Source organism: Myxine glutinosa, chromosome 2 (genome assembly GCF_964187855.1).
Source record: "Myxine glutinosa chromosome 2, kmMyxGlut1.1, whole genome shotgun sequence".
NCBI lineage: Eukaryota > Metazoa > Chordata > Myxini > Myxiniformes > Myxinidae > Myxine > Myxine glutinosa.
In genome coordinates, this window is record NC_136262.1 from 118,485,558 (window position 1) to 118,511,792 (window position 26,235).

General features: G+C 44.7%; 1 protein-coding gene across 6 annotated transcripts in view; it reads right to left on the reverse strand.

Annotated features, from left to right (window-relative positions):
- LOC137417460 (kinesin-like protein KIF1A) overlaps positions 1-26,235 on the reverse strand; it is a 158,085-nt gene that overhangs the window by 17,813 nt on the left and 114,037 nt on the right. For 5 of the 6 annotated variants that reach the window (XM_078771545.1, XM_078771546.1, XM_078771542.1 and 2 more), the window contains exons 37-43: positions 24,160-24,221; positions 11,068-11,213; positions 6,634-6,861; positions 3,908-3,970; positions 2,002-2,075; positions 1,642-1,755; positions 1,183-1,375 (exon numbers count right to left, since the gene is read on the reverse strand). In XM_078771545.1, the coding sequence (XP_078627671.1) occupies positions 1,183-1,375; positions 1,642-1,755; positions 2,002-2,075; positions 3,908-3,970; positions 6,634-6,861; positions 11,068-11,213; positions 24,160-24,221 (880 nt within the window). The remainder of the gene's footprint in view (positions 1-1,182; positions 1,376-1,641; positions 1,756-2,001; positions 2,076-3,907; positions 3,971-6,633; positions 6,862-11,067; positions 11,214-24,159; positions 24,222-26,235) is intronic. The other variant, XR_013622347.1, reaches the window with a different exon arrangement.

Sequence of the window (26,235 nt, forward strand, 5' to 3'; positions counted from 1 at the left end):
AAAGAGCGGAGGTTTGTCTGAGAACTCTTGCACTATTCATACGAATAAAGAGAGCATTGTAATGGCCACCTTTAGAGGCCATTTTTCCCTGCAGAGCAGGGGTTGGCCTTTTTCAGGCACCGTGGCCCCCTTTTTGAAGCAATGTTTTACAGCCGGATGCCCTTCCTGCCGCTAACCCTGTTAGTCGCCTCTTGTGACACACAGGGAATTACCAGTGAACTGGTACTCAATTTGCCGACCTCGGAAGGATGACAGGCTGAGACAACCCCCCTGGCGTTAATTCAGCGATCGACCGGGATTCGAACCCAGGATCCTAGGATCCCAAGCCGGCACCCTAACCGCTAAGCCAACACCAGGCTCAATCAGATTGCATGTTGTATTTATACGTTTAAAATGTATCTCACTTGGTATCATGCTCTTCTTCTTCTTCAATGTCAAGCATGCGAGAACATGTCAAGCATGTCAAGCTTGGTATCATGTCAAGCAAGAATGTCAAGAACCTGCATGCGAGGCTTTACAAACGTGGTGAGCGCCCGCCGGAAACAGGAGATGGCCGAATGCACGGACAGACAACAGGGTTCGCATTATATAATAGATAATGTTTCTCCAATAAGTTTTCATCTTACTATAATTCACCAAATGTCTGTCCGTCTGTCTGTCTGTCTGTTCCGTCTGTTCCCAGGTACCGCAAAAACGGCTGAACCAATTGTAACGAAATTTTCGGTGGGTAAGCTTGGGACCCCCTGGAGTAAAATAGGCTATATTGTTTTTCCAAAATTTTTCCCAATTTTCCAATTTTTCCAATTTTCCAGTTTTTCCAAACACGATGGAATAATATTTACCGATATGAACAGTGATGTCGCTTTTATTGAAATTCTACAAATACTGTTTAGATTTTGACGATTTGCGTGTGATATGATTTAACGCACGTTTATATAAATCGTTTAAAATAAAAAAAGCCTTCAATTTCTGATATTTTGCCTTTTCATTTGGGCCTCCTAATTGAAGCCCCGCCCATAGGGCAGGTACCTTTGCTAGTTAGTAACATGTGAAAACGTGTCCATATAGCACATTAGGGAAGAAAATAATAATCAAAATTACTACAAAACATAGGGAGATAAACGATTCATTGAATGAGCGAACGCATAAATGAATGAAATGTGAATGGATAGGACAACGTACTCGTAACATGGCTTGCTGTGCATGACTGTACTCCACCCGAGCATGTGCTAGATTGATGAGACCCCTTTCCACCGGATCGTCGTCCGTACTGTAGAGCAGCAGCAGTGGACGGCGGACGATGGCATGGCGACGCTGCCAGCAGGGCGCCAAGGGCTCGAGGAACTCCAATGGACCACGGCGGGACACTATGGGACTGGAAGCACACGCAAACGTAATCACCGTCAGTCGTTATGTAGCGTTATGTCGCAGAGTGACGTATGTACCGTTAGAATATGGATTCAAACTCCGACAGATTGACGTCACTCCAAAAACGTAAGTTCAACACCAAAATGGGCACCATAGCTCAATGTGGAAATGGTGTGAATGATAGCACGTGAATAAACACCGAGCAGCACCGATGCCGACATGTGTCATCAAAACGTCCATGCATGTGGTCTCAAAATGACAACATGAACACACCTGACTCTCACTTCCTGGATGTGAGGAAGGAAAGGCGGCCCAGCCTCCACTCGTCCCAGTTCCTCCTGGTAGAGATCAGAGGATGCAAAGCTGGTCGTGGAGGAAGGAGAATCCCTGCAACAGAGACACCAATGTTCTTCTTATTCTTATTATTTATCAGCCGACATTCCATTCTTCCATGACATAAATGTTCCCTTTTTATTCCTCACTTTCTCTCCCTCCACAGTAACTTACACTTTATTATTTTTACATCAACTCCTGATTATTGTTGTCACCACCATCTCACATACTGTATATTCCATGAGCACACACACCTGGTGCACATTGTAACACTGAAACTTAGCTTCCCTAGTGACGTACCCTGCAGTGAAGGACGGTGAAGATTTCAAGGCCGATTGCAAATCGTCCCCAAAAGGGGGTTCGAGTTGAGAGCCCTAAAGGAATGTGAGAATGTCAATGAAGAAACAAAAATAGTGCTCATCATGAAACAAAATGTCTACCGATGACCAAGAGGTGTGCTGGAACTCTGGCGACATGTGATGTATGCGAGACTTTACAAGTGCTAACGGTTATGGTTTCAGATAGTGTAACAACACCTTCACCACAAACCTGGTGTTGGATTAACGGTTAAGGTGGCTGCCTTGTGATCTTAGGGTCCTGAGTTTGAACACCTGCTGCGCCATTGAATTAACACCAGGTGGGTTGACTCAGCCTGGCATCATTCCGAAGTCGGTAAAATAAGTACCAGCTAACTGGTAATGGGGGCATTGCATCCGTGGCACCCCCAGAAAATGATGCAGCCAAGCGGCCACATACGATCCACCACCTTCGCCACCACTCTCCAGCCACAACTCGAGGAAACTGCATTTTGTTGTTCAATCCCACAAATGGTAAAACATGAGTTCCCTAACAAGGAACTTCGATGCAGGAGCAGGCCACTTGGCCCATCAACACCTGAGCTATGATTGCAAACCTATATAGTTGTTTATCCATGCTCTATCCTTTTTAAATGCTTTCATTCAAGCAAGGAAGCAGCACGGTCCATTTTAAAATTATTTGGTATGATTCGGCCAGAGTTCAAAATGTTGACTTCCCAAACTAAGAGGAGATGCTCTCAGGATTACACCAATGAGTGTAGTTGAAATATAGTAAGTACAAAACCCTCTAGAATTACCCTTTATAACCATTTAAAATTACCCTTTATAACCCTTTAGAATTGCCCTTTAGAACCCTCTAGAATTACCCTTTATAACCCTTTAAAATTAACCTTTATTGACCTTTAGAACCCTCTTGAATTACCCTATAAAACCCTCTCGAATTACCCTTTATAACCCTTTAAAATTACCCTTTATAAGCCTTTAGAATTGCCCTTTAGAACCCTCTAGAATTACCCTTTATAACCCTTTAAAATTACCCTTTATTGCCCTTTAGAACCCTCTAGAATTACCCATTATAACCCTTTAAAATTACCCTTTATAACCCTTTAGAATAGCCCTTTAGAACCCTCGAGAATTACCCTTTATAACCCTTTAAAATTACCCTTTATTGCCCTTTAGAACCCTCTTGAATTACCCATTAGAATTGCCCTTTAGAACCCTCTTGAATGACCCTTTATAACCCTTTAAAATTACCCCTTATTGCCCTTTAGACCCTCTTGAATTACCCATTAGAATTGCCCTTTAGAACCCTCTTGAATTACCCATTAGAATTGCCCTTTAAAACCCTTTAGAATAGCCCTTTAGAACCCTCTAGAATTACCCTTTATAACCCTTTAAAATTACCCTTTATTGCCCTTTAGAACCCTCTTGAATTACCCATTAGAATTGCCCTTTAGAACCCTCTTGAATTACCCTTTATAACCCTTTACAATTACCCTTTATTGCCCTTTAGAACCCTCTTGAATTACCCATTAGAATTGCCCTTTAAACCCCTTTAGAATTAAGCTTGGCGGATAAGAGGGGTTCTTCTTCTTCTTCGTTTTTGACAGACAGCTTCACCGCTTTAAATCTGTCATTTCTTTAAATCCCTCTTCAGTGAGGTCCTACCCTGCTGTAGTGGGACACATTCTGTTTGGTGAAATCTTTCAGATATATGAACACTACCATTATCCTTATTTCAGGTAACTACTGTAACCACGACATCCTACATTACCAATACCAAGCTTTTCCTTGAGGAGCAGACTTGAAACCACTGATCTTGGCTGCAACCTTGCCCACCTTCGGTAAAAAGTACCCATGTGTTATGTTTGCCCCCAAGTGAGACTTACCTTGGCAGGACTGTCCCGTAGAGCAGGAAACTTGTAGAAGGTGTGACAGATGAGTGTGAGACACTGAAAAAACAAAGTGGAAGGTGCGACAGATGAGTGTGAGACACTGAAAAAACAAAGTGGAAGGTGCGACAGATGAGTGGGAGACACTGAAAAACAAAGTGGAAGGTGTGGCAGATGAGTGTGAGACACTGGCGACAGATGAGTGTGAGACACTGAAAAACAAAGTGGAAGGTGCGACAGATGAGTGTGAGACACTGAAAAACAAAGTGGAAGGTGCGACAGATGAGTGTGAGACACTGAAAAAACAAAGTGGAAGGTGTGGCAGATGAGTGTGAGACACTGAAAAACAAAGTGGAAGGTGCGACAGATGAGTGTGAGACACTGAAAAAACAAAGTGGAAGGTGTGGCAGATGAGTGTGAGACACTGAAAAACAAAGTGGAAGGTGCGACAGATGAGTGTGAGACACTGAAAAAACAAAGTGGAAGGTGCGACAGATGAGTGTGAGACACTGAAAAAACAAAGTGGAAGGTGTGGCAGATGCGTGTGAGACACTGAAAAACAAAGTGGAAGGTGTGACAGATGAGTGGGAGATACTGAAAAACAAAGTGGAAGGTGTGACAGATGAGTGTGAGACACTGAAAAACAAAGTGGAAGGTGCGACAGATGAGTGTGAGATACTGAAAAACAAAGTGGAAGGTGTGACAGATGAGTGAGAGACACTGAAAAACAAAGTGGAAGGTGTGACAGATGAGTGGGAGATACTGAAAAACAAAGTGGAAGGTGTGACAGATGAGTGTGAGACACTGAAAAAACAAAGTGGAAGGTGTGGCAGATGAGTGTGAGACACTGAAAAACAAACTGGAAGGTGCGACAGATGAGTGTGAGACACTGAAAAACAAAGTGGAAGGTGCGACAGATGAGTGGGAGACACTGAAAAACAAAGTGGAAGGTGTGGCAGATGAGTGTGAGATACTGAAAAACAAAGTGGAAGGTGCGACAGATGAGTGTGAGACACTGAAAAACAAAGTGGAAGGTGCGACAGCTGAGTGTGAGACACTGAAAAACAAAGTGGAAGGTGTGACAGATGAGTGGGAGACACTGAAAAACAAAGTGGAAGGTGTGGCAGATGAGTGGGAGACACTGAAAAACAAAGTGGAAGGTGCGACAGATGAGTGGGAGACACTGAAAAACAAAGTGGAAGGTGTGGCAGATGAGTGTGAGACACTGAAAAACAAAGTGGAAGGTGCGACAGATGAGTGTGAGACACTGAAAAACAAAGTGGAAGGTGCGACAGATGAGTGTGAGACACTGAAAAACAAAGTGGAAGGTGTGACAGATGAGTGGGAGACACTGAAAAACAAAGTGGAAGGTGTGGCAGATGAGTGGGAGAAACTGAAAAACAAAGTGGAAGGTGCGACAGATGAGTGGGAGACACTGAAAAACAAAGTGGAAGGTGTGGCAGATGAGTGGGAGACACTGAAAAAACAAAGTGGAAGGTGTGGCAGATGAGTGTGAGACACTGAAAAACAAAGTGGAAGGTGCGACAGCTGAGTGTGAGACACTGAAAAACAAAGGGGAAGGTGTGACAGATTAGTGGGAGACACTGAAAAACAAAGTGGAAGGTGTGGCAGATGGGTGGGAGACACTGAAAAACAAAGTGGAAGGTGCGACAGATGAGTGGGAGACACTGAAAAACAAAGTGGAAGGTGCGGCAGATGAGTGTGAGACACTGAAAAACAAAGTGGAAGGTGTGGCAGATGAGTGGGAGACACTGAAAAACAAAGTGGAAGGTGCGACAGATGAGTGGGAGACACTGAAAAACAAAGTGGAAGGTGTGGCAGATGAGTGGGAGACACTGAAAAAACAAAGTGGAAGGTGTGGCAGATGAGTGTGAGACACTGAAAAACAAAGTGGAAGGTGCGACAGCTGAGTGTGAGACACTGAAAAACAAAGGGGAAGGTGTGACAGATTAGTGGGAGACACTGAAAAACAAAGTGGAAGGTGTGGCAGATGGGTGGGAGACACTGAAAAACAAAGTGGAAGGTGCGACAGATGAGTGGGAGACACTGAAAAACAAAGTGGAAGGTGCGGCAGAGGAGTGTGAGACACTGTAAAACAAAGTGGAAGGTGCGACAGCTGAGTGTGAGACACTGAAAAACAAAGTGGAAGGTGTGGCAGATGAGTGAGAGACATTGAAAAACAAAGTGGAAGGTGCGACAGCTGAGTGTGAGACACTGAAAAACAAAGTGGAAGGTGTGACAGATGAGTGGGAGACACTGAAAAACAAAGTGGAAGGTGTGGCAGATGAGTGGGAGACACTGAAAAACAAAGTGGAAGGTGTGACAGATGAGTGGGAGACACTGAAAAACAAAGTGGAAGGTGTGGCAGATGAGTGAGAGACATTGAAAAACAAAGTGGAAGGTGCGACAGCTGAGTGTGAGACACTGAAAAACAAAGTGGAAGGTGTGACAGATGAGTGGGAGACACTGAAAAACAAAGTGGAAGGTGTGGCAGATGAGTGTGAGACACTGAAAAACAAATCAGTAAATGTCATTGAGATGAAAAAAGACACCGTAGTGTTCACTTCATTTAGGCCTCTACCCCAGACACATCTCACTCTCCCCACTCCTCCATCCATCCTAAGTGCGGCCCTCCCCCATTCCTCCAGATACTGTTCCATACAAATCCCAGCACAGGTGCAGGTGCCCACTGACCATCGTACCTTGAGGATGAGTTCCCGATGTCTCTCCGTGAGGCAATCGCAGGATGGCACAATGGTGGAAGGAGATGAGTGAGATGGAGACGTAAGACAGGGTATGACGGAGGACGTTGGCACCGTCGTTGGGTCATCTGTGATGTCTAGTCCTTCCAAAAAAACTTTTTCTTTGGGTTCACTTCCTGCGGCTGCCAATTTTTCTCGAAGGAGAAGAAAATGACGTGTCCTCTCAACCTACAGGTAACAAGGGTAGAGCTTGCAGTGAGAAAATGCAGTTTCTTGAACTTAGAGACAAAGACAAACGGATATAGACACAAAGAATGAAGAGGTGCACAGGTTAAAAAAGAGAGATTAATGATAGTGAGGAAAATTGAGGTGAACTTTCAAACAATTGGGCATTGTAAGGCACAGATTTATACCATCTCGTCTTCAGTTGTCATACCCTTCCTCCCGTCCATGGTACACGGAATCTTGTGGTGAGGCTGTTGCCCTGAAACAACTTGCTTTCGTCTCCTGGAAAGCAAATCCAACGGAAGGAAATCTCATTTCCTTTCACAAAGCCCGAAACAAGTGTGTGTCCACCCTCAGGAGAGCCAGGAAACAATATCTCACCATTCTCAAGACCGAACTCTCTTATCTGTCTCCCTCTTCCAAATCCTGGTGGCGTCTGGTCAAATCTGTTTCTGGTGTTTGTTCCCCCTCCATCCCCTCCCTCATCTCAAACGGCTTAACGGCTGACTCCGCACGTGAAAAAGCTGAATGCCTCAACTCTGTGTTTGCCTCTAAATCTTGTGTCCCAAACCCATCCCTCTCTGTACCCACCGTACCCAGTCGTACCCAGCTGCTCCTGGACTCTGTGTCCTTTCCTCCTGACAAGGTGGAAAAGTTTCTGTCAACCCTCGACTCTGATTCTGCAACTGGTCCTGACGGCATCAGCCCACGGGTCCTAAAATCATGTTCTTCTGCTCTTTCACTCCCTCTTTCTGTTCTCTTCACCCTCTCTTTTGCTCAAGGTCATCTGCCATCTGCTTGGAAATCAGCCAACATCACCGCTTTGCACAAAAAAGGTGCAAAAACAGATCCCAGCAACTACAGACCAATCAGCCTTCTCCCAATTATCAGCAAAGTCATGGAATCCATCATTGCTTCAGATTTTAAATCTTTCCTCTTCTCCAATGGCTTGATCTCTGATCATCAATTTGGTTTCAGACCTGGTCACTCTACTCTGGACATGCTGCTTCTGCTTTCTCAACAATGGATGGAGGTCCTCAACGCCAAACAGGAAATTAGAGCTGTCTCCCTTGACATTTCACGTGCCTTCGATACGGTCTGGCACCCTGCTCTGCTCTCCAAACTCTCCTCCTTTGGTATCCATGGAAATCTCCACGCATGGCTGGCGGACTTCCTCTCTGGTCGTAGTCAACGTGTGGCCCTGAATGGGTTTCTCTCATCTCCTCTTCCTGTTCAGGCTGGAGTTCCCCAAGGTAGTGTTCTGGGCCCTGTGCTTTTTCTGGTCTTCATCAATGATCTCTCTGACTCTCTTGAAAATCCTCTCTATCTCTTTGCTGACGACTCTACTCTCTGTCGCTCCATTCCTCATCCCTCAGATCAGCAGTCTGCAGCCTCCTCACTCTCTGCAGACCTGGACAAAATCACAGACTGGTCAAACAAGTGGAACATGTCTTTCAATCCTGACAAATCTCACACTCTTACAATGTCTCTCCGAAAGGACCGACTGGACAACCCTCCCATCTACTTTCTCAACAATCCTCTCCAAGAAGTTCTGTCGCTCAAGCTTTTGGGTCTCACTATCTGCCATGATCTTTCTTGGGAAAACCACATTTCCAAGCTGGCCTCCAAAGCCAGTCGCCGACTGGGCATCCTCCGTCGTGCGAAGTCCTTCCTTGGCACACCTGAGCTCCTCACCACATACAAGGCTTTCATCCGCAGCTCAATGGAATACTGTTCCCCCCTCTGGGCTGGTGCTCCTGCCTCACACCTTGCTCGGCTTCACGCTGTTGAGGCCAAAGCTTTCAGAATCATTGGAATCTCCTGCGATGTAGTCAACGCCGAGGGCCTTTCACTCACTCACCGCAGGCAGGTTGGTGGTCTTTCTGTCTTCTACCGACTCCTCTCCGGCCTTGCTCCCCCAGCTCTCTCTGTGCTCTGTCCCCCCAATATTCCTTCAGGTCGCACAAGATCTGCCTGCAACCCTCTTATGGTTAAACTGCCAAAGTCTAGGCTCTCTGCTCACCTTCACTCTTTCATTCCTCTTTTCTCCCGCCTCTGGAACAAACTCCCCCACTCCCTTCAATCCCACTCCTCCCTCCAGGTCTTTAAAACAGCTGTTCACCACCATCTCTTATCGTCCCCCATCGAAAACCTTGATCTTTTCTACCCCCGGTAATTCACCCCAGAGTCCTTGCAGTGTTCATATGTTTTAATCCTCTCCCACCTCCCCCCAAGTCCTCCCGATGTCCCTGCTCTCAAATGTTGTGTTTGTGTCCTTCCCCCTCTTCCCCCTCTCTTTTGTGTCCTTCCCCCTCTCTCCCCATCTTGTCTGCCGCTCCCCTTGTTTTTTGTGTTTTGTGTGTCGGTTTGTCTTTTTGTGTGATTAATGTTAGCTCTTTCACGAGCCTCGATCTTGTATACAAAAAAAAAAAAAAAATTAAAAAAAAAAAAATTGTTTAACCACACTTGGTGGTTAGAGGTTGGAGGGTCCGCTCTCAATCTGGAAGGTCGGCGGTTTGAATCCCGGTCACGTGACACCAAAGACTTTTAAAATGGTACGTGCTCCTTCCTTGCTTGACACTCAGCATTTAAAAAGAAGAGCACGTACAAAGCAACCATAGGTTGGCAACCATTGTAAGGCTTTGATAGACCTAATGGCCTCCTCCTGCATTGAGGTTCCTTGCAAGGGAACATATTCTTATGGATCTGGTCTGGGGGTAAAATGGGGGGATATATTAGAATTGTTATTTCATAGTACATTTTAGCGAAGTGTGGTGAAACTCATGTAAATGGTAAAGCTGTGTCGAGCACGTGTATATAAACATCTCGTCTCTGTCCCTCTTCACCACAATCTCACCCCTGCCCCAGTGTCTGGTATCGACTCCCTGGCTTTCTCCCATCCCTACATTATTGAGCATTCCCTGCCTTTATCTGTCTGCCCATATATGGACAGAAGGCCATTGGATTGGCTGCTCAGTAGGCCCATAATTCACCACCAGTCCATGGCGGGGAGTCGTCATGGCGTGCACCATATATAAAGATCTGTCGGGTTGAGTCAGCAAATGGACGTGCACCACAGACGGTCCAATGGGCTCCATGGGACGTTACAAAAGCGCGCGTGCATGGTGGTGGTTCATGGTGATTGGCTCATGTTTCTTCTGTCCTTTGTGGTTCTGTAGTGATGGTGGTTCATGGTGATTGGCTCATGTTTCTTCTGTCCTTTGTGGTTCTGTAGTGATGGTGGTTCATGGTGATTGGCTCATGTTTCTTCTGTCCTTTGTGGTTCTGTAGTGATGGTGGTTCATGGTGATTGGCTCATGTTTCTTCTGTCCTTTGTGGTTCTGTGGTGATGGTGGTTCATGGTGATTGGCTCATGTTTCTTTGTGGTTCTGTAGTGATGGTGGTTCATGGTGATTGGCTGATGTTTCTTCGTGGTTCTGTAGTACTTGGTGGTCCGTGGTTCATTTGGTGGTGCAAGGTAAAGAACGTGGCATGCAGGTTGCTGGCGGTTGATGTGATCCTCGGACGAAGAGTTCACAAGTCCCGGAGAGGAAGGCTACGAGGACAAGCCCCCCCCCCCCCCCCCCCCCACCAGACCACAGCACGCCGAACAGGAGCCCCAACGACCGACCGGGTCAAGGGGCGTGCCCACCCGAACGAGGAACCGCACCCTGTGTGAGCGGTGCTCATGCAGCACAGGTTTTCTCTCTTTGTCTCGTCATCTCCTTTCTCTGTTCTGTGTCCCCCGAATGAAAAAGACATGGTGTACGTGTTAAGGCCGTCGTGCTTCCATTACGTGTTTGAATAATTTATTATTTGTTGCTGTTTGTGATGGCCAACGTACAGTTGTGTTCTTCTTCCTCCCCTTTTCTCCCACTGTTAAACTCCCGTTTATGATGAGAACTTGAGTGGTGAATGAGAGTGAGCCCCATAGCGCTCAGCGAGAATTGGTTTATCAACACGTTAGATGGGCAGGTTGGTTGGTCTGCGTTGAAGCGCCTTGACGCAGAATGCCGACGAGCTTCGCTCGGCTATCCTATCTGAAGTCTGTAGACGTGTTTGAAGATGACAATTTGCACTAAACTTAAACCAGGTGGACGTGGAGGTCTTTCCGTCCCAACTCGCCGGGCGGCAAGGCGGTCGTTTAAGATGCACGGTCATAACAATATATTTCTTTACTTATGTAATTAACATCTCCGACCAGCTTACCTCACAAAGGCGTTCAAGTTTCTCAAGCTCCCATTGGTGTTCCAGAATGAGGCTGTCACTGCGTGGCCGCCAACGGCCGAGGTTCTCTTCTCCACGAACGTAGCGACCCGAGGTGTCGAGCACTCGACGCATTCGGCGCTGCGACCCTGTATCGACAATGAAAACAAGCACTTAGCATGTGATCCCGTGGGGGCCCAAGGTTCAAATCACACATGTTGGATTCACAGTTTATTAAGGTCCATGTCATATCAAAGTATAGTGTATGCGGTTATGTTGCAATTAACAGGGGAGTGAAACTTTCATATAGAATCTTGAAACTGGTACTTATTGACTTCTTTAGATCACATAGGACTCAAAACCACCTGTTTCCAATTTTTTCCAGCATGGATACGCACTAAATCCAAGATGGCGGCCATTTAACACGATAATCGCTTAATCGCCAACTATTTTGGACATTTGTAATGGATATAGTTGTCCAGTATATCGTTTTATAGGTTTTTTTGGTCACTGAATTCATTGAAGTACTTATATCATCAATAACACAAAGCATAAAGTGAATAATCATCCAATATGAGGTATAATTGGCGCCATATGGCATGGCACACCCATATAAATACCCAATGAACGGTACACAAATATTTGGGTTATAATAATGATTATGTATATTTGTTTTTCAGCAAAATAAATAAACACCACTCCAACAACCAAGAATGGAAGGTTAACTATGCCACTGTCCTATCTGACAATGAGGCGCTGTCACGTGATATTGTCTACCACAAGAAGTGCATCACCGAACAGTGGCAGTTTCTAAAGCAGGGAAATGCTGCAGACAGTGGATCATGCCCTAAGACAGCTGACCGCTGCAACACAGATGCCAGTGGGCCGACAGTACACCACATCACGGCTGAAATTGAATTCTTTGCCGAAATACAAGATCGCATCAACGAGGGAGAATTTATTCCAATGGACGAAGCAGAAAAGCTATACTTATCGAAGATGGAACAATACAACATCCAGTATGTCTCGAAGTTTTCTAACGCCAAGTCCGAGCGGAGGTGGCTACGACAAAATATCGAGGAAAATGTTAATCTCGTTCAGTTCACACCATTACCGAAGAAGCCTACACTGATACATTCCAAAGCTGCACAAAATGCTGCAGTTGATGAAGCTGTCAAGAACAACACATACGATGACATGAAGAAGTTATTTGAAGCAAGCAGAGTCCTACGTAAATTGATCCAGGAAACAAAGAAAGACCCGTGGGTTTTCACCGGAACACTCGAAAATAGTGAGCATTGCGTAGTGCCACAGGAGCTCCACAGCATGGTGCTTTGGATCATGAAAGGTACAACTACAGTTAAAACTGAAGCTCGTGCACAAGAGTTTAATAGATCTGCGTCAATCGTCTCTCAGCAAATAGTACAAGCCCACAAATCTAATCGGCAACTCCTGTATGACCCAAAATCACCAGTGGCAGGACATTGTGGGAACACATGAATTTGCCCATTACAATGCAAGCCTAATGAAGCCCGATGGTTCTCTGCTACCTACTACAAGCAAGTCCACCCTCATCCATGAACTGGAAGGAGTGGTTTCGGGGACAGATGCTTCTGAAGAATCCATAGAAGAGCCGATCATCCCACGTCAATCAGCACATGTCTTGACCAGCATCGTAATAGATGGCATGGCTCTCGTGCAGGAGATGGTTGTTCGGAAGGATGGTATAAAGTGTTGCCGAGACCTGTCAGGCTGTTTCATTCGAAGTGTTGACAACAAGTCCCGAGGCTACAGTGACATATACTTATTATTCGATAACTACACTGTTACAAACTCCATGAAGGACAGAACGAGACAGCTCCGAACAGCAGGAAGAGCACAAGACAAGGGATACAAAATAGAAGATTCCACACCTATCAAAGACTTTAAGGTATTCCTAGGAACCAAGGAAACCAAAGCCAACCTCGTGCTATACCTTGCACAAAAATCTGTCCAGCTGTGCAAACTGCCGATCACTACCCACACACACAAAGGTGTTATGTCTTCCCAATCAAACATGGTGAACATCACAAATACACAGGAGGAAGCCGACACGTTACTGGTCATGTATGCAGTAGCAGTGAGTAGTTTGGGTAATACACCACATATATACTCCTCTGACACAGATGTGTTGGTGCTCGCTCTGCGCAGGGTCCCAGACCTCAACACAGAGAGTCTCATCATCATGGGCTCTGGTGATCGACGACGGAAGATTAAACTCAAACCCATCTACATGGCCATTGGTGCAGAACGTGCAGCAGCTTTGCCAGGATTCCACGCGCTCACTGGATGTGATACCACTGGCCACATCCAGGGAAAGGGAAAGCCTACTTGCTTCAAATCCTTCATGAAGGCTAGTGATGACGTAATCCATGCACTAGCTGGGCTTGGTGTTGGTGTGTATCCATCTCCGGAGGTGTTGGCTGGTTGTGAAAAGTTCGTGTGTCAGCTCTTCAAACCTGGTTATGAATCAGCTAAAGCACTCCGGTGGCATATGTTCAAGCAACTCAAGGGCAACCAGGGTGTAGAGAAACTACCTCCAACTCAAGGATCCATAACTGAACACATTCTGCAAGCACACTTCCAAGCTAACATTTGGGTGCAGGACACAGTAGTTGTTCCAAGTCTTCTAGATCCAGTATCGTTGGGATGGAAACAACTAGATGACGGACGTTGTGTTCCTGTGACGTCGAAAGTTCCACCGGTACCAGAGGCTGTCGTCGGCCTCGTGAAGTGTTCATGTATTGCCAGCAAATGCAGTGGACGGTGTTCTTGCAAGTGTGAAGGTGCTGAAGGATCATGCACTAATGTTGCAAATGAGGAGACAGAGAGTGATGATGATGATGACAGCGACAGTGATGACTAATAACGTGGCAGATAACTAGCATCCGGATACATGTATAATTGAGCATCCAATTTGATATGTGTATGAACACCATTTTGTTTTCCCCATGATTGTTAGATACATAACATGCCTAGGTAAATTTCCATAACACAAGTATGTTGATAAATGGTTTGATTTTTCTGTATATGGTGGCCACCATCTTGGACTTATTCTACGACATTAATGAAAACATTGAAAACTTCTTAAAGAAGTAACATACTTGGTAGAAAAGAATATATTGTAATCACAAAAATGTCCTTAGCTTATCATTATACATGTACGTAAATAAATGGTTCAGATATAAAAATATCGTATTTTTTCGAAATTTGGTGGACGCCATCTTGGATGTTGTCAATGGATATGAATGAAAACATTGAAGACAGTCTATTTCATACAACCATATGTAGATACAAATATATTGTAATCAAAAGCATGTCCATAATAAGCTTATCATTGTGCATATATTGAATACGTTGGTTCAAATATAACGATTTATTGCTTTTTCGGTATATGCTGGCGGCCATCTTGAATTTTGCCACTGGACATAAATAAAAAAATTGGAAACAGGTTGTTTTGTGTTCAGTGTGATCATAGAAAGTAAAAAATCACAAGTTTCCAGATTCTATATGAACCGTTCACTAAATAACACAACGACCTACACTAGTACACCGATGTCCCTTCGTGTACAAGCTTCCTGAGTGTAAACGCTCCTCAAACTGAAGAACAACACTTCCTTATATTGTGCATAAATGTCTTGTAGAATGTATCAAGTTGAGGATCATCAATTGAAGATGTTGTTTTTGAAGAATATATTCATCTGTTGTCTTGATTTGGAGACTAGTTTGGAAATGTTCATGGCGGCCTGAAAATCACTTTACCCCCGCTAAGTTTCTAGCACCTCCCTTCGTAACTTGCACTCCACCCTCCCCCGCCATGGTATGCGGTAACACCGACGCACTGATGCGGGAGTCAGTAGGATGTTAGGTACTGCACAATAAAACCTGCACCGGTATATACTAAAAGAGTTTAAGAACAAATGCTTTACTGGGCCCACTCTTCTTGTGCAAACTGCTCCAGTTCTCCCAGATTTGAAGGGTGCCTGCTCCCAAATGCTGTTTTCATATCTCCCCACAGGTATTCAATGGGATATAGATCTGGACTCATTGCTGGCCACTTCAGAACAGCACAGCGTTTTGTCTTGAACCATTTCAGGGTGTTTTTTAAGTGTGTTTGGGGTCATTGTCCTGCTGCAAGACCCATGACATTCGACGGAGACCCAGCTTTCTGACACTGGGTTGAACATTGTGCTCCAAAATTCCTTGGTAATCTCCTGATTTCATGATACCATGCACACATTCAAGGTAACCAGTGACATAGGTAGCACAGCAACCCCAAAACATCACTTAACCTCCTCCATGTTTGACTGTAGGGAAGGTGTTCTTTTCTTTGAAGATTTCATTTTGTTTTCTGTAAACATTGAGATGATGCACTCTACCAAAAAGCTCGAATTTGGTCTCATCTGTCCAAGACATTCTCCCAGAAGGATTTTGGCAAACTCCAATCAGGCTTTCTTTTGTGTCTTTGTGTTTTTCTCTTTTTCTCTTTTTCTCTTTTTCTCTTTTTCTCTTTTTCTCTTTTTCTCTTTTTTTCTCTTTCTCTTTCTCTTTCTCTTTCTCTTCCTCTTCCTCTTCCTCTTTCTCTTTCTCTTTCTCGAGATCGAGATCTTTCTTGATCGAGGTACTTTATCCACCATTCGAACAATCCTTCACTGCAATCTTCAATCAAGGTTTATCTTGCCGCCACATCCAGGGAGGTTGGCCACAGTGCCATGGGCCTTAAACTTCCTGATAACATTGCGTACGGTGGACACAGGAACATCAAGGTCTCTGGAGATGGACGTGTAGCCTTGAGATTGTCCACGCTTGGCTACAATCTTGTGTCTGATCTCCTTAGACAATTCTCTAGTTTTCTTTCTTTTCTCCATGCTCATTGTGTACACACAGCGACATAAAACAGCAGAATGACTACTTTTCTCTATTCAAACTGGTTGAATGAGTGATTTTTATATTGCAGGCACGTGCAACTCACCACAGGTGAGTTCAATTCCTAGGAAAGGAGAATCCACCTACTTGAAATCTAATTATTTCGAACAACTTCTAAAAGGTGCCAATAATATTGTCCGGGCCATTTTATGATTTCTGTGTGGAATAAGCTAAGATTTAGTATGTTTTTTCCGCTTTTTAATGTTTTGTTCCACTACAAACCAAAGAAATACAAATGTGGACACCAAAATTATTTTTTAATTTCAACAATTTTCTGGAAGAAATGGTGTCTTGTTTGAAAAAAGTGCAAGGGTGCCAAAAAAGTGCAAGGGCAGTATTTTGCATTTTGAAAGAAGCATAACAGCCGCTTTCTTGTTTCTTCCTTGCAGAACAAGCACTCGTCCAATGGACTCAATCCTGCTATTTTCTTAAATCCGTTGGTTTGTGTCCTTGATTCCTATAATACTCGTATAAAGCCCATCAAAAATGACGGGTTGGAACAGTTTATTTGACGGTGCAGCCGCATGAGCATGCCAAAGTCTGAAGCCTGGGCCTGGTGTCAAGTATGCTTGTATCTTCTTGATTTATTAGACATCCTGCAGATGTAAATGAACACTAATTTTACTCTGCACACGTTGCGCATCACATGTAACGAATTTCACCTCCCTGAGCCTTGTATTTATTATGCGCCATCGGTAGATTTGCGCTATCAGCCGATCGTAGATGGCCCAAGCATCGTTTTGCACCATCAATGGATGCGTATCATCGCTGGATAGCGCAGTGCCGTCGATCGATTTGCGTCAGGAGGAGAGGGAGAAATGGTAAGGATTGCTTGTAGGAAATAGCAATCAATATCTAACCCTCGATCGGTCGATAGCGCAAATCTACCGATGGCGCATAACATATTTATTGTGCTAAAAAAAAAAAAACGCTTCTCGACACACTTCCTTGAAGCTTGGTTTGCAAGGCACTGTCTACAATTCCAATGTAAGAGACATAATTACTCTTCTTTTTGGGGCTCCAGAGTCCTCAGGGTCTTTTGGTTCCTCTGGGTCATTCAGGTCTTTTGGGTGCTCATGGTCTTTTGCGTCCTTGGGATATTTTGGGTCCTCGGGGTCTTTTGGATCTTCAGGGTCTTTTGTGTCTTCAGTGTCTTCTGGTTCCTCAGAGTCTTTTATGTCATTTGAGTCTATTGGGTCCTCTAGGTCTTGGGTCATTTGGTCTTTTGGGTCCTCTGAATCTATGGGGTCCTCAGGTCTTTGGGATATTTAAGGGTCGTACCCCTTTAAGGGTCGTACCCAGTCGTACCCAGCTGCTCCTGGACTCTGTGTCCTTTCCTCCTGACAAGGTGGAAAAGTTTCTGTCAACCCTCGACTCTGATTCTGCAACTGGTCCTGACGGCATCAGCCCACGGATCCTAAAATCATGTTCTTCTGCTCTTTCACTCCCTCTTTCTGTTCTCTTCACCCTCTCTTTTGCTCAAGGTCATCTGCCATCTGCTTGGAAATCAGCCAACATCACCGCTTTGCACAAAAAAGGTGCAAAAACAGATCCCAGCAACTACAGACCAATCAGCCTTCTCCCAATTATCAGCAAAGTCATGGAATCCATCATTGCTTCAGATATGAAATCTTTCCTCTTCTCCAATGGCTTGATCTCTGATCATCAATTTGGTTTCAGACCTGGTCACTCTACTCTGGACATGCTGCTTCTGCTTTCTCAACAATGGATGGAGGTCCTCAACGCCAAACAGGAAATTAGAGCCGTCTCCCTTGACATTTCACGTGCCTTCGATACGGTCTGGCACCCTGCTCTGCTCACCAAACTCTCCTCCTTTGGTATCCATGGAAATCTCCACGCATGGCTGGCGGACTTCCTCTCTGGTCGTAGTCAACATGTGGCCCTGAATGGGTTTCTCTCATCTCCTCTTCCTGTTCAGGCTGGAGTTCCCCAAGGTAGTGTTCTGGGCCCTGTGCTTTTTCTGGTCTTCATCAATGATCTCTCTGACTCTCTTGAAAATCCTCTCTATCTCTTTGCTGACGACTCTACTCTCTGTCGCTCCATTCCTCATCCCTCAGATCGGCAGTCTGCAGCCTCCTCACTCTCTGCAGACCTGGACAAAATCACAGACTGGGCAAACAAATGGAACATGTCTTTCAATCCTGATAAATCTCACACTCTTACGATGTCTCTCTGAAAAGACCGACTGGAAAACCCTCCCATCCACTTTCTGAATAATCCTCTCCAAGAAGTTCTGTCACTCAAGCTTTTGGGTCTCACTATTTGCCATGATCTTTCCTGGGAAAACCACATTTCAAATCTGGCCTCCAAAGCCAGTCGCCGACTGGGCATCCTCCGTCGTGCGAAGTCCTTCCTTGGCACACCTGAGCTCCTCACCACATACAAGGCTTTCATCCGCAGCTCTATGGAATGCTCTCCCCTCTGGTCTGGTGCTCCTGCCTCACACCTAGCCCGTCTTCACGCTGTTGAAACCAAAGCGTTCAGAATCATTGGAATCTCCCGCGATGAAGCTAACTCCAAGGGCCTTTCACTCACTCACCGCAGGCAGGTTGGTGGTCTTTCCGTCTTCTACAGACTCCTCTCTGGCCTTGCCCCCCCAGCCCTCTCTGGGCTCTGCCCCCAAATATTCCTACAGGTCGCACAAGATCTGCCTGCAACCCTCTTATGGTTAAACTGCCAAAATCAAGACTTTCTGCTCACCTTCACTCATTCATTCTTCTTTTCTCCCACCTCTGGAACAAACTCCCTCACTCTCTTCAATCCCACTCCACCCTCCAGGTCTTTAAAACAGCTGTTCACCACCATCTCTTATCCTCCCCCATCCAAAACCTTGATCTTTTCTACCCCCGCTAATTTCGGTCCCCTTGTGTTTTATACCTCTCCCCGCCCCCCCCTCCCCCTCCCACGCCTCCTGCCCCCAAGCCCTCTCCCTCCCACACTTCTCCCTGCTCTCAAATGTTGTGGTTGTGTGCTTCCCCTTCTCTCCCCATCTTGTCTTCCGCTCCCTCTTTTTGTATATTTTGTTTGTCTGGTTGATTTGTTTGTGAAATAAATGTTAGCTCTTTCACGAGCCTCGATTCAGTATACAAAAAAAAAAAGAAAAAAAAAAAGTGTCTTTGGGGTATTTTGGATCTTAGAGGGTAATTTGGGACGTTGGTGTCCACTGGGTCCTCAGGGTCTTCAGGGTCTTTGGGGTATTTTGGATCTCAGAGGTATTTTCAGTATTCAGGTTCTTTTGGGTCTTCTGAGTATTTAAGGGTCTTTGGGGTATTTTGGGTCTTCGTGTCTTTATGGATCTTTGGGGAATTTGTGCTATTCAGGGTATTTTGGGTTTTTGTAGTCTTTTGAGTCTTTAAGGGTCTTGGGGTCTTTGGGGTATTTTGAGTCTTCGAGAACTTTTGGGTCTTCTTGGACTTTTGGGTCTTCTGGGTATTTAAGGGACTTTGGGGGGTTTTTGGGTCTTTAGGGTCTTTGTATATTGGGGTCTTTTGGGTCTTCATGATCTTTTGTGTCTTTGGGTATTTAAGGGTATTTGGGGTATTTTGGGTCTTCAAGGTCTTTGTGGTCTTTTGTGTCTTGGGGTCTTTTGGGTCTTTGTGGTCTTTTGGGTATTTAAGGGTGCTTGGGGTATTTTTCATCTTTGTGGTCTTTTCAGTCTTTGTGGTCTTTATGGGGCTTTGGGGAATTTTGGGACTTCAGGGTCTTTTAGGTTTTTGGGTCTTTCAGGGTCTTTTGGGTCATCAGGGTCTTTTGGGTCTTTGGGGTATTTTGGGTTTTCGGGTGTTTATGGATCTTTGGGGAATTTTGGGTATTCAGGGTCTTTTGGGTCTTTTGGGTCTTTGGGGTATTTTGGGTTTTCGGGTGTTTATGGATCTTTGGGGAATTTTGGGTATTCAGGGTCTTTTGGGTTTTTGTGGTCTTTTGGGTTTTTGTGGTCTTTAGGGTTTTTGTGGTCTTTAAGGGTATTGGGGTCTTTGGGGTATTTTGGGTCTTCTGGGTATTTAGGGGTCTTTGGGGTCTTTTGGATCTTCAAGGTCTTTTGGGTCTTCAGGGTATTTAAGGGTCTTTGGGGTATTTTGGGTCTTCGTGGTCTTTTGGGTCTTCGTGGTCTTTTGGGTCTTCATGGTCTTTTGTGCCTTGGTGTCTTTTGGGTCTTTGGGGTCTTTTGGATATTCAAGGTCTTTTGGGTCTTCAGGGTATTTAAGGGTCTTTGGGGTATTTTGGGTCTTCAGGGTCTTCGTGGTCTTTTGTGTCTTGGGGTCTTTTGGGTCTTCGGGTATTTCAGGGTATTTTTGGTCTTTTGGGTCTTTAAGGGTCTTTTCAGTCATTGTGGTATTTATGGGGCTTTGGGGAATTTTGAGACTTAAGGGTTTGTTTTTTTTTTTTTTGGTTTTTTTTGTATACAAGATCGAGGCTCGTGAAAGAGCGAACATTTATCACACAGAAAGACAAACCGACAAACCGACACATAACCGACAAACCGACACATAAAACAAATAACATCGGGAGCGGTAGACAAGATGGGGAGAGAGGGGGAAGGACACAAACACAACATTTGAGAGCAGGAACCGAGAGACATGGAGACATCGAGAGATCTGTGGGAGGGAGAGGGCTTTGGGGGGGAGGCATGGGAAAGGGGGTGGGAGAGGCATAAAACATATGGACACTGTCAGGACTACCAGGAAAGAAGTTGGAATTACAAACAAGGTGGATCTGGGGTGAATTAGTGGGGGTAGAAAAGATCAAGGTTTTGGATGGGGGAAGATCTTTTAAGTTTTTGAGTCTTTCAGGGTATTCAGGGTCTTTTGGGTCATCAGGGTCTTTAACGATCTTCGGGGTCTTTGGGGTATTTGGGGTCTATTGGGTCTTCAGGGTCTTTTCGGTCTTTTGGGTCTGAGAGAACTTGGTGTGTTTTGGGTCCTTGGGGCCTTTTGGGTCTTTCAGGTCTTTTAACCGGTGGACACAGCGGTGTTCAAAGATTGCCCATTAACCCCCCCCCCCCCCCCCCACTCAAATCCCTCCTAAAGCGCTACTCAAAGCCTTTAAAACCTACCCTAATGAAGGGACACACACACACACACACACACACACACACACACACACACACACACACACACACACACACACACACACACACACACACACACACACACACACACACACAGTTTTATATGGTAGATGAACGAGTTTCTTAGGTGACAAATGCCTCACAATTTCTGGAGTTGAGTACATTACTTATATACATTACTGGAGTTGAGTACATTACTTATATACATTACTGGAGTTGAGTACATTACTTATATACATTACTGGAGTTGAGTACATTACTTATACTAGGGCATTGCCCGTACTATATCTATATCTAAAATTATATCCCCCCCCTCTATTTACATGAAATGGTTTGGTCCAAAGCGAACGGCTTGCGAGTACGGTGACAATCCCCCCCCCTCTATTTACATGCAATGGTTTGGTCCAAAGCGAACGGCTTCCGGAGTTTGGTAAAGAAATCGCCATCGCGTGCACAAACGCGCAGGAAAGCGAATGAATCGCAAATTCGGTTTTATTAGTTTTAAAACATAGTTTAACGCCAACATAGTTTGCAAACGTGAAATAAATGAATACGCTCTCAAATGTGCCATCCGAGGCAGAGTGTGTCCTCCACGTTCGGCACACGCGATCGTTCGCTGCTCTCTGATTGGTTGAATCGTTTTTTGGACATAGCTCGGTAAGTAATTGTCCGATTAATATGAAACCTTGAAAAGGCACATCCTCGGGTCCCCAGCAATATACCTGGCAAGTTAAAAGTATATCGGACCCGTGGTTGTCGAGAAACAGTGGTCACAGACAAACAGACGTACAAACGTACAGACGTACAGAGATTACTGGAATTATAGATAGACTAGGGCATTGCCCGTACGTGGGTGCCCGTTCCGTGGCCAAAAAAAAAAAAAAACGCTACCCGTACGCTCTACCCCGCCCGTACGCCCGTAAACAAAAAAAACAACGCTCTTCGCTTCCGCCCTTCGCTCTGACTGAATTGGGAGAAATAATGCGCATAAGAAATCGAATTACGTACCGTAATGGCGGTCAGCTCGTAACGCGCTCAGCTCCGCTCGTCTCACATCGGCCACGCCTACGCAACAAAGCGTTCTGTGATTGGCTGCCGGAAGATAAGTCGTCACTGTCCGGAAGTTCGCAAATCGCAGTTACGATGAATCGTTTTAATTTAATCGCAGTTTGAATTCGTTTTAAAACATAGTTTAACGGCAACATAGTTTTCCAACGTGAAATAAATGAATACGCTGTCAAATGTGCCGTCCGAGGCAGAGTCTGATCGCCACGTTCGGCACACGTGATAGCTCGCTGCTCTCTGATTGGTTGAAGCGTTTTTTGGACATAGCTCGGTAAGTACTTGTCCGATTAATTACAAACCTTGAAAAGGCACATCCTCGGGTCCCCAGCAATATACCTGGCAAGTTTCAAGTATATCGGACCCGTGGTTGTCGAGAAACAGCGGTCACAGACACACAGACACACAGACACACAGACACACAGACACACAGACACACAGAGATTGCTGGAATTATAGATAGACTAGGGCATTGCCCGTACTATATCTATATCTAAAATTATATCCCCCCCCCTCTATTTACATGAAATGGTTTGGTCCAAAGCGAACGGCTTGCGAGTACGGTGACAACCCCCCCCCTCTATTTACATGCAATGGTTTGGTCCAAAGCGAACGGCTTCCGGAGTTTGGTAAAGAAATCGCCATCGCGTGCACAAACGCGCAGGAAAGCGAATGAATCGCAAATTCGGTTTTATTAGTTTTAAAACATAGTTTAACGCCAACATAGTTTGCAAACGTGAAATAAATGAATACGCTCTCAAATGTGCCATCCGAGGCAGAGTGTGTCCTCCACGTTCGGCACACGCGATCGTTCGCTGCTCTCTGATTGGTTGAATCGTTTTTTGGACATAGCTCGGTAAGTAATTGTCCGATTAATATGAAACCTTGAAAAGGCACATCCTCGGGTCCCCAGCAATATACCTGGCAAGTTAAAAGTATATCGGACCCGTGGTTGTCGAGAAACAGCGGTCACAGACAAACAGACGTACAGACGTACAGACGTACAAACGTACAAACGTACAGAGATTACTGGAATTATAGATAGATACATTACTGGAGTTGAGTACATTACTTATATACATTACTGGAGTTGAGTACATTACTTATATACATTACTGGAGTTGAGTACATTACTTATACTAGGGCATGCCCGTACTATATATAAGCTAGGACGTGCCCGTACGTGGGTGCCCGTTCCTTGCCAAAAAAAAAAAAAAAAAAAATTTGTGTAGGGGTGTGTGTGTGTAAACATCCTAGGGCGTGCCCGTACGTGGGTGCAAAAAAACATGCGTGCAAACAACAACAGCAAAAAAAAACTTTGAAACCACGTGGCAGTAACGACCACAGAACCCCCCCCCCCCCCCTCTATTTACATGAATGGTTTGGTCCATTCGCAACGACCACAGAACCCCCCCCCCCCTCTATTTACATGCAATGGTTTGGTCCATTCGCAACGCCAAAGCGAACGGCGAACGGCTAAATCGCCATAGCTCGGTAAGTACTTGTCCGATTAATTTAAAACCTTGAAAAGGCACATCCTCGGGTCCCCAGCAATATACCTGGCAAGTTTCAAGTATATCGGACCCGTGGTTGTCGAGAAACAGCGGTCACAGACAAACGTACAAACAAACAAACACACAGAGATTACTGGAATTATAGATAGATACATTACTGGAGTTGAGTCAGCCCGAAGGTGACTATATGACTATATGAGTCACAGGTGCTAGCATACCAGATATAAGCTTTCAAGATAGGAATTACACTCAAGATTGTGTTGGTAACACATAAATCACAGTCACCTTTCATACATTTCGAATCCATACCTTAACCCCCAGGTGAATTTAGCAAGAAGGAGAATGAAGAGCAAAGGAGAGAGAACTGAAGAAGGTAACAGCAAATGCAATAACAACCAATAAAAGCTAAACTTGATTGTAAATATTCATATCAAAAATACAAAATTACACCCAAAATAATATTACCTGGACTGCCAGGATGCGGCTTGTAGAAAAGTCCCAATTCGTATACTCCGCTCACACGGTTACTACAAGGGTATGAGGTACAGAGGAGAAAAGCATCATGATATATTTCCTCACAAATATGTTAACATTCCCGAAAAACTTAACACCGTTACTTTTCACAACTAGTGAGTTCATAGAACAAATTATCTCACTCCTGTCTAGTGTCTATGCATGTGCGATTGGGACAAATTTATAGTCAAAGTCCTGTTAAACTACAGGTTCGTTTTGTGATTCGTGTTCAAATTATAACATTAAATCAACATTAACTTGTTCCTCGATCATAAACTGACATTTGTGGACACACGGACAGACGGATACACAGACTGAAGAATTGCTCAACCCCACTTCGTGCTTCACGTGCATGGCGTAACAACCATCTGATTCGTTATTAACCCTACTTCACGTGCATGGCGTAACAACCATCTGATTCGTTATAAACCCTACTTCACGTGCATGGGGTAACAACTGTCTAATTCGTTATTAACCCTACTTCACGTGCATGGGGTAACAACTGTCTAATTCGTTATTAACCCTACTTCACGTGCATGGGGTAACAACCATCTGATTCGTTATTAACCCTACTTCACGTGCATGGGGTAACAACTGTCTAATTCGTTATTAACCCTACTTCACGTGCATGGGGTAACAACTGTCTAATTCGTTATTAACCCTACTTCACGTGCATGGGGTAACAACCATCTGATTCGTTATTAACCCTACTTCACGTGCATGGGGTAACAACTGTCTAATTCGTTATTAACCCTACTTCACGTGCATGGGGTAACAACTGTCTAATTCGTTATTAACCCTACTTCACGTGCATGGGGTAACAACCATCTGATTCGTTATTAACCCTACTTCACGTGCATGGGGTAACAACTGTCTAATTCGTTATTAACCCTACTTCACGTGCATGGGGTAACAACTGTCTAATTCGTTATTAACCCTACTTCACGTGCATGGCGTAACAACCATCTGATTCGTTATAAACCCTACTTCACGTGCATGGGGTAACAACCATCTGATTCGTTATAAACCCTACTTCACGTGCATGGGGTAACAACTGTCTAATTCGTTATTAACCCTACTTCACGTGCATGGGGTAACAACCATCTGATTCGTTATTAACCCTACTTCACGTGCATGGGGTAACAACTGTCTAATTCGTTATTAACCCTACTTCACGTGCATGGGGTAACAACTGTCTAATTCGTTATTAACCCTACTTCACGTGCATGGGGTAACAACTGTCTAATTCGTTATTAACCCTACTTCACGTGCATGGGGTAACAACCATATGATTCGTTATAAACCCTACTTCACGTGCATGGGGTAACAACTGTCTAATTCGTTATTAACCCTACTTCACGTGCATGGGGTAACAACCATATGATTCGTTATAAACCCTACTTCACGTGCATGGGGTAACAACTGTCTAATTCGTTATTAACCCTACTTCACGTGCATGGGGTAACAACCATCTGATTCGTTATAAACCCTACTTCACGTGCATGGGGTAACAACCATCTGATTCGTTATAAACCCTACTTCACGTGCATGGGGTAACAACCGTCTAATTCGTTATTAACCCTACTTCACGTGCATGGGGTAACAACCGTCTCATTCGTTATAAACCCTACTTCACGTGCATGGGGTAACAACCATCTAATTCGTTATAAACCCTACTTCACGTGCATGGGGGTAACAACCATCTAATTCGTTATTAACCCTACTTCACGTGCATGGGGTAACAACCATCTGATTCGTTATTAACCCTACTTCACGTGCATGGGGTAACAACTGTCTAATTCGTTATTAACCCTACTTCACGTGCATGGGGTAACAACCATCTGATTCGTTATAAACCCTACTTCACGTGCATGGGGTAACAACCATCTGATTCGTTATAAACCCTACTTCACGTGCATGGGGTAACAACCGTCTCATTCGTTATTAACACTAATTCACGTGCATGGGGTAACAACCGTCTCATTCGTTATAAACCCTACTTCACGTGCATGGGGTAACAACCATCTC